The sequence below is a fragment of the Nannobrachium achirus genome, assembly GCF_963921795.1.
Source record: "Nannobrachium achirus genome assembly, chromosome: 5".
Classification (NCBI taxonomy): Eukaryota; Metazoa; Chordata; class Actinopteri; order Myctophiformes; family Myctophidae; genus Nannobrachium; species Nannobrachium achirus.
This window is the reverse complement of record NC_137814.1, coordinates 32,801,669-32,817,928: the sequence shown is the minus strand read 5'-3', so window position 1 is coordinate 32,817,928 and position 16,260 is coordinate 32,801,669. Positions and strand designations below refer to the sequence as shown.

The 16,260-nt window shown below is 41.5% G+C and overlaps 1 protein-coding gene across 1 annotated transcript; it reads left to right on the top strand.

Moving 5' to 3' along the window:
* The first annotated feature begins 5,259 nt into the window (after window positions 1-5,259).
* Window positions 5,260-14,654, top strand: tfa (transferrin-a). Its single transcript, XM_080726334.1, has 17 exons — window positions 5,260-5,380; window positions 5,523-5,677; window positions 5,896-5,998; window positions 6,109-6,300; window positions 6,533-6,668; window positions 7,373-7,428; window positions 7,723-7,886; window positions 8,041-8,194; window positions 8,365-8,528; window positions 9,219-9,315; window positions 11,897-11,920; window positions 12,198-12,362; window positions 12,795-12,945; window positions 13,049-13,116; window positions 13,248-13,438; window positions 13,661-13,850; window positions 14,169-14,654. Exons 1-17 carry the CDS (start codon window positions 5,341-5,343, stop codon window positions 14,213-14,215), a joined length of 2,097 nt encoding a protein of 698 aa, XP_080582460.1. The 5' UTR covers window positions 5,260-5,340; the 3' UTR covers window positions 14,216-14,654.
* Window positions 14,655-16,260: the final 1,606 nt, after the last annotated feature.

Below are 16,260 nucleotides of genomic sequence, written 5' to 3'. Positions count from 1 at the left end.
CTCACCTGCTCTCCCCTTACTCTGCATGACATCTCATCTGAGCTACAGCTAATGCTTCAACCTGGTGGTGGTGCAGGTGGAACTGAGAGTGGTGAATAAGGCCATCATATCCATCAGGTTCCCTGCCAATGATAGAGGGTGCTCATCCCCCTACATGGTTTGCAATTCTCTCAATTGGACCTCCGCCAGGACTATCTACAGGTTCCATTACAACCAGAGAACCACAACCTCATTGCATTGCAAGGCGGTTTTCCACAACACTCATATGGCTTTTGGACTCTGTTCTGCCCCCAGCTAATGGTGAGCCCTGGCTCTGGACGCCAGTTTGCTCTGTATCCCTCCTGAAGTCCCATCTCAGTTCACCCCTTGTCAACATACACTTCCATCTCCCTCAACCCCGTGAGAGGCTCTGGTGTGTCTCTGGGCATGCGAGCGCTGACACATGTACCCATGTTCCAAATTAACTTGAAGGACAGACCACTAGGCATTCACCATCCTCCTAGCCACCACAGAATTGCCTTAACCATTGGGCCTGCACACTACTAGCTCTAGTTCACACCAGGCCAGGACAACATGTTTAACAGATCATTCATTTAGCTAACTATCTGAAAGCCTTTTCAATTACACAGGGGAGCCACAGTTATTTGTTTTTTCCATAATCAGTGTTACAACATAGGCATTCCAAAGAAAACCAAACATTAGCAATATTCCAGGATCACATTAGGTTATCCAACCCCAACAACCTCTGTCTAAAAACACCACGTAGAGCACATGGTTAAATGCAGGAATATATACTTGATGATAAGACTATGGTCTGGTTTTGGATGGCTGCAGGGACCCATGTTTAGGTCGCGGGCAGATTTGTATGGGTCGGGTCACGAGTAAACATCCCTTTTTTTCTTTTTCTGCATTTAAAAAACAAAAACAAAGAATTTTTGAATCACAACTTTGAGTCCTGACTACAGAGATACTGGGCCCGATTCACTAATCTGACCGTTAATAATGTGTAAATAAAGTAAAGGGACTAAATCCATATGTGTAAGCAACAACTGACGTGCAATTCACCAAGCAGCATGTAACGCCAGGGCTCCACTGCAGCCATCGGGCGTCGCATCATCGTCAACGCAGGGAATGTTCCCTTTTTAATCAATGAAGGGTGCATTGCCGACGAATGCGGACAGCTGCTAGTTGAACGTAAAATCACAAGCATGTTCGCGTTCCCATCATAGAAGGTGTTAAGCCTGACTCAGCAGGTCTGCACACTGTCTTAAATGCTCCCAAAATTCTCCAGCCAGAGCGGTCAGAAAAAAACTAAGTTTCAGCCTCTGTGGCCTTCGTCAAGTATACTGAATAGTATGATGTGAAGAAGACACTTTTAATCCCTGAATGAGGACACCCGGGGACAACCCCCCAATTTGGAATTTACATTAACATAGTCTATGCTGCGGAGTCAACAGATGCATAGATCAGCCCTGTGTGGCCATCATATATATCTTTGGACCTTGTCACCTTATTCCCTCATTTGACATTGATAAGAACATGTCACTCCCATCCCAACCCTATCTAAACCTATGCTAAATGCACAGTGTAACAGGATACGATACATCACTGCTTACCAGGAAGTGTTGTGTCTTAGATCACCACAAGGATTACAGTAAAAGAACAGTAGACAGTAATGGATTATTGATCAATTGTACTGTCATAGCTTCACTATCCATTCTCTGATCTTCACAAATGTGTGTCTATCTTTTCTCCAATACGAGAAAGTGGCTATGTGTCCTTTTAATTGAGTGGTGTTTATTGTCAATTACTGGGGTTCTTATATTGCTTTTTTTTAAAGAATATGTTTATTAATCTTTTTCTAACAAAATATAGACAACAACAAAACCTGACATACAAGAAACAAAACGGCACAACAAACAAAAACAGCAACAAACACAATAACAGCTCAGACATAACACCATAGAATAAAATGAAAAAGGTTATGGATAGATGAATTACAAACTCAATCCCTGGCCCCTAAGAACCTCTAGAGGACAGACAACCCTACCCAAGTCAGTATGGTATCCATAGGAACATTATTCAGCAATAGCCCAGAGATGACAACAAGCCAGAACACTGATAGGGAGCTCAAGGCCGGCATGAAAATCCCCCAAGCACAGCAGCAGTCCAGCTTTCCAATAACGTTAAGTACGTAAGTTCCCAGATTTTGTAAAAAGCGTTTATCTTTGAGTGTAACATACATGATAATGACAGGCCTGTCAATGCTCCTGGATTTCCCAGGAGTCTCCTGGATTTTGACCCCATCTCCTGGGAATCTCCTGGATTGGCAAATCTCCTGGATTTGGGATCAAACTCCCAAAATTCACCAGAACACAGGAAATTACATAGACTATGTAAAAAAAATCTGGGGGAGGACCCCCAGAGCCCCCGCTTTAGGGTTGGGGAAAATGCATGCAACAGATATTCACTTAAGTAATGACTTAAAGATGAGAAGTCATTATTAAAGATGATGTCTTACTTTGCTTCAGTCATCACATCTGTACACCTATATTTGGCATTTTAAGGCTGAAATGGTACCCATGCTAGTAAAGCAAGCCTGATAAAAGTATCAAACATGCACAAAATTCACCAGAACACAGGAAATTAAATCTACTATGTTCATTTTTTTCTGGGGGAGGACCCCCAGAACTCCCGCTTTAGGGGTGGGGGCAATACTTCATACAGATATTCACTTAAGTTTGAATTATACTTCATGTTAAAAAAAAGAAAGAAATTGGACATATACAATTTAAGAACTTTCTAAGATTTCCAGGGGTGCCTGCTGGCCAATAGCGGTCCAGGTGCATGTGTGTCACAGGTTCAAATCCCAACCCCGCCGACCGTTGCCGCATGTCACTCCATTTCTCTCTCCCTGTTTCCTGTCTACCTACTGTACTAGAACCCCCCCCCCCCTCCCCCCTCCCCTCTAAATGAGGCCATATAATGCACCAGAGATGCAGGGTTTGAAATTTGAAGCCCTAAAAGATGGAAACCTACTGTGTTGCCCCCAACACTTTCCCCTCTGCAGGTACTGTGGCTTTATTAAAGCCCCACGTAAGTCAAGTGTAACTTTGGAATTACCAGTAGGCCTACCGGTGTACAGTTTGTCTATATATCAGAATGACCAAGCATACAGTCGGTTACACAGATTAATTTAACTCTGATTGGTCAAGGTTGAGGAAAATTGTTATTATATTCAAGGCAGATTGCTGCCAACGCTACAGCCTGGTTCTGCCTGAGGTTTCTATTCATTTTCCTCACCACAGTCACTAATAAAATGCTTTCTCAGGGCAGGGAGGGCAACTGGTCTCTACTCTATACTGTATGCAAAGTGTCTAGAGACAAATTGTGATGATTCAAGTTAAATTGAATTCCTAGTGTAAAAATATTATCTTTATGTTCCCATAAGGAAGTATAATGTTACTGTGTAGTAGTTAACAGAGGTTTCACTACACTATCACTGCTGAGTCAGTGGTCGGAGTCAAAGTTCACATGATTCTGTATAATACCAGGGGTTTTCAACTGATTGTGAACCAGGGACCACAACCCTGACTAACAATCAACCTGGGGACCACTGTTGTGTTGGGTGGGGATATCATGTGCAAGTTTAGTTAAAGGTGGGTTGGGGTGGCACTGGCCCTTGAAGATTGCTTGAAATATGTTAGTGGTCCAGAGCTCCAAAAAGGTTGAAAACCAACCACTGATCCATTTATCTTACTTTATCCAACCTTCCATATTAAACTCACTCGTGTTAACTGATACTATACTGATGTGTAACATTTATGAGTGAGCAAACACATGCCATTTAACAGACACATAATCCTAATAATGATGACACCTTCTCCCTTTTTGAGGTTCTAACTCAATGTGGAATGGCTTGAACTCAGACTTTCCAGTAACTGACTGCATTGACTCATCATTTTAGGTCACCGGGTCATTTAGTGCACTGCTTCTCAAGTAGTGGTCCATGGCCCACTAATGGTCTATGGCATGAATACAGGTGGTCTATGCCTGTCTTTTCTTGGCTATAGTGGTCTCATGTCATTTTCTGGCTCCAACCTTGCCCTGTACAAAATACTGTTATATAATAGGCTACTCATATTCTTCAGGTATACCAGTGTGGAAATGCCACTCTGAGATATACATCAATACAAAAGGTATATTACATTTAGCTTTTACTGTCTGAAAACTACTTCACAAGGGACAGGGTGTTTCATTCGTACATGTCTCTTGAAAGAGTCTGTGGACAATGAGCTGATCTTCTTCTGTTACAAGCTTGAAGTACCTTTGGAATTTCACTGTCCTCATATCACACAAATACCAAAATACTAAGTTTCTCCAAAATAAAACAATCACGTGAATGGATGTCCAGGGACCACATGAAATACCTTCACGGACCACACAAAATCGTACTTGTTTTAGTTACTTTATTATTGTTGGTTTTGTTATTATTTTTAACCTTTTCCATCACACTTTCAGAAACAAACAAAATCATTCAATAATTCTACAGTGGAAAATATAAGTGGTTTCGGTGAAACTGTGTCCTTAATTTACAAACAGTAGTTGGTGAAACAAGGACAGATACCTCCTATGACTTGTGGCTTCACCTGCCCTTTTCTTGTGAAAGTGCGTATGGTATTTGAATATTTTGAAAATCTGTGCAGGTCTTCATGAATAAGTTAGCTTTAATTTAGAGATCAACATGTACTTTCTACTGTTAGGTAATGTTGACTCAGCAAACACTGCATTATATGGGTCATGCCGTGTCTTTTTGGAGGGAAAAGACTTGCTATGGTGAATTTGTCCACTCTTTTGTCTAACCATAAGTAAATCAATAAGAGACAGAAGTGGTTGGCCAACTGCCAGTGATTATTTTGAATTACTGTACATATTCAGAATTGCTCAATGTTCCTTTATGTCTACTGTATATCAATACTTGACCCACATACATACATTCATGTTTTAAAATGTATATGATAGATGATTGTTTGTTCTCTATTAATATATTATATATGTTCTGTCTAAGAAGACATTTTGCTTTTGATTCCAAATTAAATAATTCCAGTGTATACCTTTCTGGAATTTTACTTTCCATTATGATGAAATATCAGAATTTTCAGCCTCTCTTTCATCATGCATGAAAGGGTGTTCACAGTGAACAACTGCATTAGGAAACACTGAACAAACTATGACCCTTCTCTGTTTGATCAGCCCACATTGACGTTTTCTATAAAAACCAGTAGGATATTGTCACTGAACCAGTCTGCTGCGCTAATTTGGAGACTACAACAATCCAACATGAATCTTCTCCTTATTTCGTTGATGTTGGGAAGCCTTGGTAAAGATGATTCTATTTTAAATTAATATTCTGTTGTTCTTGAAACGTTTCTGTCAAATATAGTGGCAATTGAATATTTTTAGCGTCTTTAAAACTAAATGAAAGAACCAAGAAAAACAACCTTTTCCGGATTTATCCACAGCATTCGTGTCTACGGCTCCCAGTCCCACTGACAAAGTCACATGGTGTCTGAAATCCAGCCAAGAAATGGTCAAATGTACAGCCCTCGCAGCCAAAGATTCTTCGTTCGCTTGTGTGCAAAGACAAAACTCTTTCGAATGCATGCAGGCAATTAAGGTGAGAACTAATCTACTTATGTCTTATTTTCCGCATATATTCAACATAAACTGACCTAGGTAAACAAGGACTAGCATATTTCATTGACTGTTAATACCAAAACTACACTGGTATACCAATGTATACCACACCTAAATTCACACACATTTACACACCTGTAAATTCTAAAATCATCATCATCAATCATTACCAAAATGATAAATATCTCTTTCTGACAGGCTGGTGAAGCAGATGCCATCACATTGGATGGAGGTGATATCTACAAAGCTGGATTGGCCCCTAACAATCTGAAGCCCATTATTGCTGAGGACTATGGCCCATGTAAGATTAGTAACTAGTGCAGGAAATGGCTACCTTTGTTCGATTTTGATGTTCATATGAATTATCACTTTAAAACTATTCTCTATTATCTGCCCTTTGTATACAACTAGCTTCAGACACCTGTTACTATGCTGTTGCTGTGGTAAAGAAGGGCACCGTCGCCAGCATCAATGACCTCAAGGGAAAGAAGTCCTGCCACACAGGATTGGGAAAGTCTGCAGGCTGGAACATTCCCATAGGAACTCTATTAGCGTTGAAACAAATCCAGTGGACAGGCATCGAGGATAAGCCTGTGGAGAAGGGTGAGTGGACGCTTGTACTTTGAAACAAGACGTATGTATGTATGCATTGCTTTTCTGGGTTCCTCCTGTTAGTCATTCCAGGTTTCCATATACTGTATTATAGAGGTGCATACATTATCAATGTTTAGGCATTGTGTTAGAGAGGTATCTACATTATCAATGATAATGTAGGCACTGTAGGAATTAGGTCTGTCATCTCCTTAAATGACATATGACTGTCATGGTTTTGTAGCGGTGAGCGAGTTCTTCTCGGCCAGCTGTGTGCCAGGAGCTGACCGCAACACATTTCCCAAACTCTGTCAGCTTTGTGGGGCCGACTGCTCCAGGTCACACTCCAATCCTTACTATGACTATTCAGGTGCATTCAAGTGAGTACATGTCCCTCCTCATTGTAACACGTACATTGTTTACCTATATTTAATTAATTCCACTTCAAAGCTGCCTTACTGACACACTAATGTCAGTATTGCAAAATAATATATCGCCTTGTCAAAGAGCTTCATAATAAATGACAATATAAAACAATAAAGGTTCAGGTATCTTACTTGAACAATATAGCCTACAATCTTGGAACCCATTCAGTAAATAATAATAATAATAGTAATAATTAGCAGGAACTCAGGGTTGGCTACTCCCCTTTCTTTGTCCACTTCCTTCTGGGTGCTTTGTTTATTTCTACTAACTACAACATTACATGTCTAAGGCAGTAGTGCTGACAGATTCTGCTAAGAGATTATATGGCCAAAATATTTCTATTTTCCTATTTTAATCTAGAGTGCTGTTGAGGAAGATCATAGTACTACTATCTAGCAGGACTTTCACTGCCTACAATGTTGCTACAGCTGTGCTGTAGCCTAAATGTTTGAATTTGAACCTTGCTCTAGAAACGTACTTGCCTATTTGGCCTAATAATTGTGTAATGTGCAATAATTAATTAAATAATAAATTGGTTGAAATAAAGATGAAAGATTAAGACCATATTGTTAATCATACACAACTAATATGCAAACAGGCTACTGTGCCTCATATGTCTACACTGCCCCTAGAAACTGTGTGTCCACTTGTTCCATAGGTGCCTGGCCGACGGACGTGGAGACGTCGCCTTTGTCAAACACAGCACTGTCACTGGTCGGTATTCAAACATTTTCTATGTTGATATGAAATAACTGCAGCATCAATATTGATTCATATAAAAGGATCTTACATAGAAGGCTCTTCTGGTCAATCATGAGTGGAATCGGTCGAACGGATGTTCCAATGCTTTTTTTTTTATATATTTTTTATTTTTTATTTTTATTGTGTATATTAGTTGCTGTATAGACCATCACCCGTATTATAGGGGGAGGAAATATATGTATTTTCTTATTTCAAACACCAAAAGAAATATATATTTTAAATAATTAAGGGCGTATAATTTCGCAGATGGAGCAAATTATGAGTTGCTGTGTAAGGATGGCACCAAAGCACCCATCGGAAACTACAAAACCTGCCATCTGGCCAAGGTCCCAGCCCATGCTGTGGTTAGCCGCACAGACCCAGACCTGGCTAATTTAATTCACACTAAACTCACCTCTGTCCGGGACCGGGTAAGACATAGCTGGCCCACCCAGATATATGTTAATTGCTGCAGATATGACAGACAGAATAAGGTTTTAGATTCTGTTACATAATGTCTTCTTAATAAATCAGAGAACATATTTGTCAGACTTTACAACTAATAACTTTCTTTGTGACTTTCAGGGTTTTAACCTCTTCTCCTCTAGTGAGTATAACTTAGCTAAGGACCTGATGTTCAAGGACTCAACACAAAGTCTGGTGAAGCTCTCCCCAACTACAGATTCCTTCCTGTATTTGGGTGCCGAGTACATGAGCACCATCCGTTCCCTGGAGCGAGGTAAGGGTAGACATACACATACACACACACACACACACACACACACACACACATACACGCACAGATGCACGCACGCACGCACGCACGCACACACACACACACACACACACACACACACACGTTAATGCAAATGCATTTTATTTGAATACTTCTTTAACTTTGCTTTCCAGAGTTGTCTCAAGCCGATTCAGGTGGCATCAGATGGTGTGCAGTGAGCAAGGCTGAGGGGGACAAATGTGACAAATGGAGCACCCTCGGCTCTGCCTCTGACGGCGCTGCTGTGATCGAATGCCAGAAGGCCCCCACGGTGGAGGACTGCGTGAGGAAGATCATGGTAAATTCCTTTTCCATTTTATTGGCAGATATCCTGGATAATCATTTGTCCCCCGGTGTCCATGAATGGGGTCCCCAGCTAAATTAGCAGCACAATAAGTTGTTGAACCGCTTTAACCCTATCTTATAATTAGCCCTATTCACGACCCGCCCACTCAGCAAATTTCTCAGCATCCCCCGGGTGCTGACATCAATTTAAAAGGGGAAACTATAACAGAAATAGCTGGACTTAAAGCCAACAAATCATTATTTCGAACGGTAAAGTAAATTATAATGCTTTGTGCCTTTTACTATCTTGTGTTCTTGATCATGCTAGCCGTATTTTATACTTTACTATTCGGAAATTGCATTAAATTTGCGATTTCTGTGTTAACTCTATAGGCTTAGCAGGGTTTTACCCCTTCAAAATGTGACTTCAGCACCCGGGGGATGCTGAGTGGGCGGGTCGTGAATAGGGCTAATTTGGATATTCAAAAATAGCAGATGTACAAGCCCACAATGCGTATTGAAAATTGTTGAGAAATCTTGAAAATATTTTTAATTAATTATTTTTACACAAACGTTTTCATATGGGTCCCTCCCTGGCACAAAATAGTTTCAGTCAGATGGGGATCCACAGCCAGATATATCTGAATTTGGGGGTCTGTGACATGTAAAAGGTTTGACAACCACTGTCCTATCTGCTTCCTAGCGGAGAGAGGCCGATGTCATGGCTGTGGATGGTGGACAGGTGTACACAGCTGGAAAATGTGGTCTCATTCCTGCCATGGTGGAGCAGTATGATGGAGGTAAAAAGCTAAATAGAAATAGCCTGTTGGCATATAAGAATAAAGATATTTTATAATCATCTAAAACATGTTTTACGTGAAACAGTGAGATAAAGTTAGTTATCAGTCTCACAGCATCAGGAAACAGTGTTCCTCAGCCTGGTGCTTCTGAACCTGAATCTGTATCACTTCCTGCCTGAAGACAAACATTGCAGGGTGGGTAGAGTCCCTCATGATTCAGCAGGCCTTTTTCTCTTTTACTACATTTTTATCCCACGATTTTGTAACCCATTTTTCACCCAGTGCCAATAGACCGTTTGTCAGCCTTCTGATTGGTCCCTGAGACTCCCTGACTGGCCAACCAGAAAAAAACATTCACTTTTTGCTATCGGGGGTGGAGTTTGTGCAGTGGAGAATGTTGCTTCAGCCTTTCAAAAACTGTCCGCAGTGCGCGACACGGAGATCGGCCGGTACGGTGATAGCGACGGCAAGCGTCAAGCGATCTCGCTCATCATAACGAATAAGCTTCAACAAACTAGTTCACATGTACCTTATCAATGGTCTAAGAGTCACGATTGGGTACATATAATTTAAATGGGCAGAATTACGAAAAGCCAGCCTATTATGTGAGGAGAAACATTCTCTCTGTCCTCTTCCTAGTACCCAAGATGCAATGCGCTTCTCTTTCTATCTCTGATCCAGAGGATTAAACTAATTAAAACATTTATTTTTCGGGGGAAAACTACTGTTTTGCTATGTAATTACTGTACCTTTTTCTTCCCTTTTTATTAATATCACGTAGATGTGTTTTTTGTGGTACTTTATATAGCTGTAATGAGGCTATGAAGGGAAAAAAAAACGCATCCACTACCACTATAAAAGAATCTGCAAAGAGGATTCTGTCCCACTGGGATTAAACAAATTAAAACATATATTTTCGGGTAAATCCCCTGTTTTGCAATGTAACTACTGTACCTTTGTCTTCCCTTTTTATTAATATCACCTAGGTGATTTTCCTTTGGTACTTTATATAGCTGTAATGAGGCTATGAAGGGAAAAAAAATCCCATCCACTTCCACTATAAAAACAATCTGCCCAGGGTTAATGTCCCATCATAGTAACAGGGCAGAATGGGGCGGGATTTGCAAAAGGGTTTATTGCCTAAGCTGTAATCCTGGCAACTACTCCTCCTCTGCCAACCCGGGGAGAGCCCCGAACTGAGCTCATGCTTCTTTCAATGCATGAGGAGCGTGCGAGCCGCTTCTTATCACCTGACAGGGGAAGTTTCCCCGGTAGGACGTATCGAGTGGAAGGAACACGTTATTCCAACCAGTTCCTTCCCCCTCCATCAGGCGCCCCAGCTGACCAGGGAGAGGCAGTAGAGCATGTTTTGTGTGTGGTTACCTAAGGAGACACAGGGAGGACATGCTAACTCCACACAGAAAGGCTCTTTCGCCAACCCCACCTAGGGTATGGGCACTAATGACGTAGAGGAGAGAACACACACCCAGAGTCCACAGCGTCCCCGGCAGGAATCAAGCTGGATGAGGATGATGGGGGAGGATGAGATGTTGTGGATTCTAAAGTACTTGGACCTTTTTGTCAAGTAGTGACAGTTTATATATCAGGGTGTGTGTGTGTAATGATGGTGTTCAAGATGGAACTGCAATGTATGAATGAATGGACCATTGTAAGCACTTTGAGTTCACAACTTGCTTAGCAAAGCGCTATAAAAATGCAATCCATTATCACTGCAGCCAAGAAGAGCAGGCTGACATTTCCACTTGCACACATACAGTATAGTATACTGTACTACACTACTAATATGATTCTCTTCTACTTCAACATAGCCCCATATAGAACCTCACCCGTCGCTGCGTCCTGTTGTGCTCCGCGATGAGGTCCTAGAAACATGGCCGCTGGAATCGGGCGACAGCCTCCACATCACAGTTGGGAAACACACAAAACGAAATTTGTCCAAAAAGTAACGGCAGTTCCGAGCTCCCAGACTGTGAAAACCTCACCTCGGTACATAAAACATGAACTGCGGCATGAAACAACCCCTTAAAATCGCTAGTTTTGTCAGCCGGTAATGTTTACAAGCCTGGAAGTTGCAGCCGGAATGGCAGCATTAGCGCCCTCTCTGGTCGAATGTCTGTTCGAATGCAGCGACGGTTGGGGCTACGTTCGACCAGAGAGGGCGCTAATGCTGCCATTCCGGCTGCAACTTCCAGGCTTGTAAACATTTCCGGCTGACAAAACTAGCGATTTTAAGGGGTTGTTTCATGCCGCAGTTCATGTTTTATGTACCGAGGTGAGGTTTTCACAGTCTGGGAGCTCGGAACTGCCGTTACTTTTTAGACAAAATTTCGTTTTGTGTGTTTCCCAACTGTGATGTGGAGGCTGTCGCCCGATTCCAGCGGCCATGTTTCTAGGACCTCATCTCGGAGCACAACAGGACGCAGCGACGGGTGAGGTTCTATATGGGGCTATGTTGAAGTAGAAGAGAATCATATTAGTAGTGTAGTACAGCGACGGGTGAGGTTCTATATGGGGCTAACTTCAACACTGACATTGTTCACATCTCTAACCCTCTTCACAGGGCAGTGCAGCAACACCGGAAGTGGTAAGTACACCTGAAATCATTTTGCATAGCAGCATGGCGTTTGGGGCCTGATATACAGGGCTCTGAGAAGCTTCTTTCTTTCTTTTTTTACTTGTTGAGCCAATTATTTGTATTAGTTTACATTAGTCTTCTAATCCTATCTCCTTTAGCCTAGTTCCAGACCCTGAATCGCTAGCCACGCCACTTTAAATTTTTTGTTTTGGCGATTCAGGGAGTGAAACAAAATGTCAGTTCAGGCTGAGTGTCAGGCTATATCTCCTTTGCTCTTCATCCACAGTGCCAGCCTCCTCTTACTTTGCTGTAGCAGTGGTGAAGAAGGATTCTGGGGTGACCTGGGAGAACCTGCGGGGCAAGAGGTCATGCCACACTGGCAAGGGGAGAACTGCAGGCTGGAACATCCCCATGGGCCGTATCCATTCCCAAACAAAGAATTGTGATTTCGGTAAGCAGCTGTGGAATTGTCACCTACCTAGCTCTGTTTCTTGCTCTCTCTCATTTTATTGCATTATTGAATCCCATTTTTATATAGCTTACAGTCAACTTTTGTCAAACCTTCCAGGGTGCTCATATCTCACACAGTGATTTTAAATATCCAGCTATAATAAATATTTCAAAATATTTTCATGGTTAGCTACATATTATATTATTATTATATATTAAGTTACATGTATTCATGTTGTCATGTGTTTTTGGTTACAGGACCACTTGACACAGATTGGTTATGAATAGTTAGAGTAATCTGTGTCTCAATAGAAACTGTTTACTTTACTTTTACTGTAATTGGTGTCCTATAGAGCCTCCTATTTAGAGCCATGTAAATCAGGAAACAGTGATTCATCTCAGAAACAGCCTAAGTGTCTGCTCCTTTCTTAAGATCAATTCTTCGGCAGCGGTTGTGCTCCTGGAGCTCCAACGAGCTCTGCACTTTGTCAGCAGTGTATTGGCAGTGGTAAAGCTGTGGGAGACGATTCCAAATGCAAAGCCAGCGCTGACGAGCGCTACTACGGCTATAACGGGGCCTTCAGGTAAGGGACGCCAGGGCAGTTATCCCCTGCTTAAGACCAAAAACTACTTCCTCACAATGTTGTCCTAATTAAGTTGCATTCCTTTCAATTGTTAATGTTATAGATGTCTTGTTGAGGATGCTGGAGAAGTTGCCTTCATCAAACACAGTATTGTTCCAGATAACAGTGATGGTAAGAGAGTGCTGACCTCTGCTTCTGCTATTTCCCCAGACAGTCTTGTTTCTCCCAACTTTACCTTTTGTTTACATATAACACACATCTTTTACTCTTTCTCCTCTCCCATCGCACCTGCTCGTATCAAGGCAATCGTCCAACATGGGATGCGGCCTTGAATATCAATTCTGGTGATTACCGGCTGATCTGTCCTGACGCCCCTGGGATAGGGCTCATCTCTGAGTATGAGTCATGCAACCTAGCTAAAGTGCCAGCTCACGCTGTGGTGACACGCCCAGAAATGCGTGATGAGGTAGTGCGCATTCTCAACGACCAGCAGGTTGGTATCAAACCAGACAGAACTAATATTGAGCTCACACGGTTGAAATGTTGGCATTAAATGTATTTGTAGTTTAGGGTAGCCATGAATATGAGCTTCATTACATGGATCTTCATTGTGATACTTATTTTTAATTAGATTTTCCCCTGCAGTAGACATGAATGAAATCTATAAATGACTAACACAGAGCTGAATGTATACTACTTTATTGTTTATGTTCAGGCCAAGTTTGGCGCCACTGGCACTGATGACTCATTCCGAATGTTCGAGTCTGAGGGAGGAAAGGACCTTCTCTTCAAGGAAAAAACAAAGTGCCTCCAGGAGATAGAAAGTGGTACAGCCTATGATAAATTCCTCGGACCTGGGTATATGAATGCCATGAAGTCCCTAAGGGAATGTAGCACTGCATCAGGTTGGTATTATGGAGAAATATTTTGCAGGAGGGGTACTCAATTTCTTACACGCCTCCACACACACTTTTAATTCCAGTATGTAGGAAATCCCTGTCTAATTCAAACACATGGTACGTGTATAGGTATTATTATAATTACATTATGCAAACTATATGCGCGTGCACACACACAAACACACACGCGCACGCACACACACACACACACACACACGCACGCACGCACGCACACACACACACACACACACACACACACACACACACACACACACACACTTGCGTCTTCTTTAGTCTAACTTTTATGTTCTCCTTTTCCACTAGATCTGGAGAATTCATGCACTTTCCATTCCTGCCAGCAGAAGATCTAGTTGCGAAAACTGACTCATAAAAGTGTCAGTCTGATTCGTGCAAACTACCTACACTGGACCCCGAGATGACATTGTTTGTTTTGTTGATGCTTGTTTTCTAGAAATACATAAACACATGTTGAATTTATTTTGAATGTATAAAACTCCCATTCTTTTCTACAACAATGCTGTGTGTGGACTACTCCAAATTTCTACAAATGAACACTAAAGACAAATGTATACTTTTTCGAATTACCATGTTGTACTGTTCGATAAAAACAACATGTCTTCGACTGAAAGTGTTGCTGTGTTCAGGTGAAAATAGGTTTTCTATGTCGTACCATAAGGCTGTTTGACAAAGTATAAATGATCTCATTGCCTGAGGTGATGACAGTCTCATATGCATGTAGGTACTTTGCTTCACCCTTCTCAAATAAAGTACACTCAATTTCACAACCCATTATTATTTTGACTTTCATGTCTCAAGTAAAACTATTACGGGTGGGAAATGTAAAAATGAAATATGTGGGCACTCGGGTGGAACAGGGCTAAAGTTACTGCCCACCACTGTGGATGGATACCATAGATAGATTGATTGATTGATTGATTGATTATGAATGGTTCTGTTGAGCCAAAACCTCTATGAATCCAGTACAAGTCTATGAAAGATTAGAGTGTGGGGCTTGGAGGGCCATGTTGGTTTGTTGATTGTTGGTCTGTCCGTCTGTCCATCTTTGGTAACATATCTCGAAGAATACTGGCAGAATTTGCATCACAGCAAATTCTGCCAAAAATATGACACAATGGTCTTTCCTTGAATGCCATCCTTGGCCAAAAGTGTACATACATCCAAAACTTACATGCAATAAACAAGGAAGAAAGAGTCTGAAATCAGGCTACTGATTTTGGTGACCTCATGGACTTTCCTGCCACCTTTGGGCCAAACATTCCACTTGCACACAGTTGTATCTCCTAATAATAATAATAGTGGGCTGACATGAAATATGCTGCATTCATTCATGTTCCCTGAAGGAAATTAAGTGACCCCATGACCTTTGCTCTAGTGCCACCCTCAGGCCAAAATGTCAACTTTGCACTGGGTATCTCATAAGCTAACATACAGTTTGCACTGCAGGATGAACCCTATTGATTTTGTATGACCTCATGGATTTTCTTTAGCATCATCACCCTTTGGCCAACAGGGTGCACACAGCACAGGCGCCAGGGATAAAGGTGTTTTTAAGCCTTAGTTGCACCGTAGGTGTAGTGCACCAAAAATAGTTTCTCAAGAACTGTACCTTTCGGGTACTTTTGAGGTACTTTGCTTATGACACAAGCACTGATGAAACCAGTGTTTTCTCTTTGAACGGATCAATCAAGTTACACAACTTCAGCCCTCATTTGATCTCAATGCAATCTCTCCTCAAAGAGGAGAGATTATTATCAGCTCTCAAAGAGCTGATAATGTACTGTCCTTGAAGATCTGCAGCTTTTTGGAAGCACAATAATGGTTGATAAAGGTAAATGTCTGCTAAAAAATGTCTATGCAATTATGCATAATATTAAAAAATTAAACCTCGGTTCGAAGTGAAGCGGTGAATCTGAGTATAAAATTGTCTAGAGCTATAGAATTCTGAATGAATGAATGATTTTATCTGGAGGGCTGGATTGTCATGTAAAGCTTGACCAATCCTTTTAATCGTCTGATGATCGGATGATTAAAAGGATTGATCAGACCGGGACGGACACTACACACATATTCTGGACGTACGGGACAGATAAAACCTGTTCATTCTGGACTGAAATGACCATATAGACATGGGGGACACACATGGGACACACATTTACGGACAGATAAAACCTGTTCATTCTGGACTGAAATGACCATATATGGACGGGGGACACACAAAGCCACTCCTTGGAAGCGGCTTTCACTGCTTCAAAAATCAAACCTCGGTTCAAAGTGAAGCGGTGAATTTTTATTCTATGTGTTCTAGAGCTATGAAATCTGTGTTCTAGATCTATACATGCTGTGTTCTAGATCTATACTTACTTTCTATGTGCTT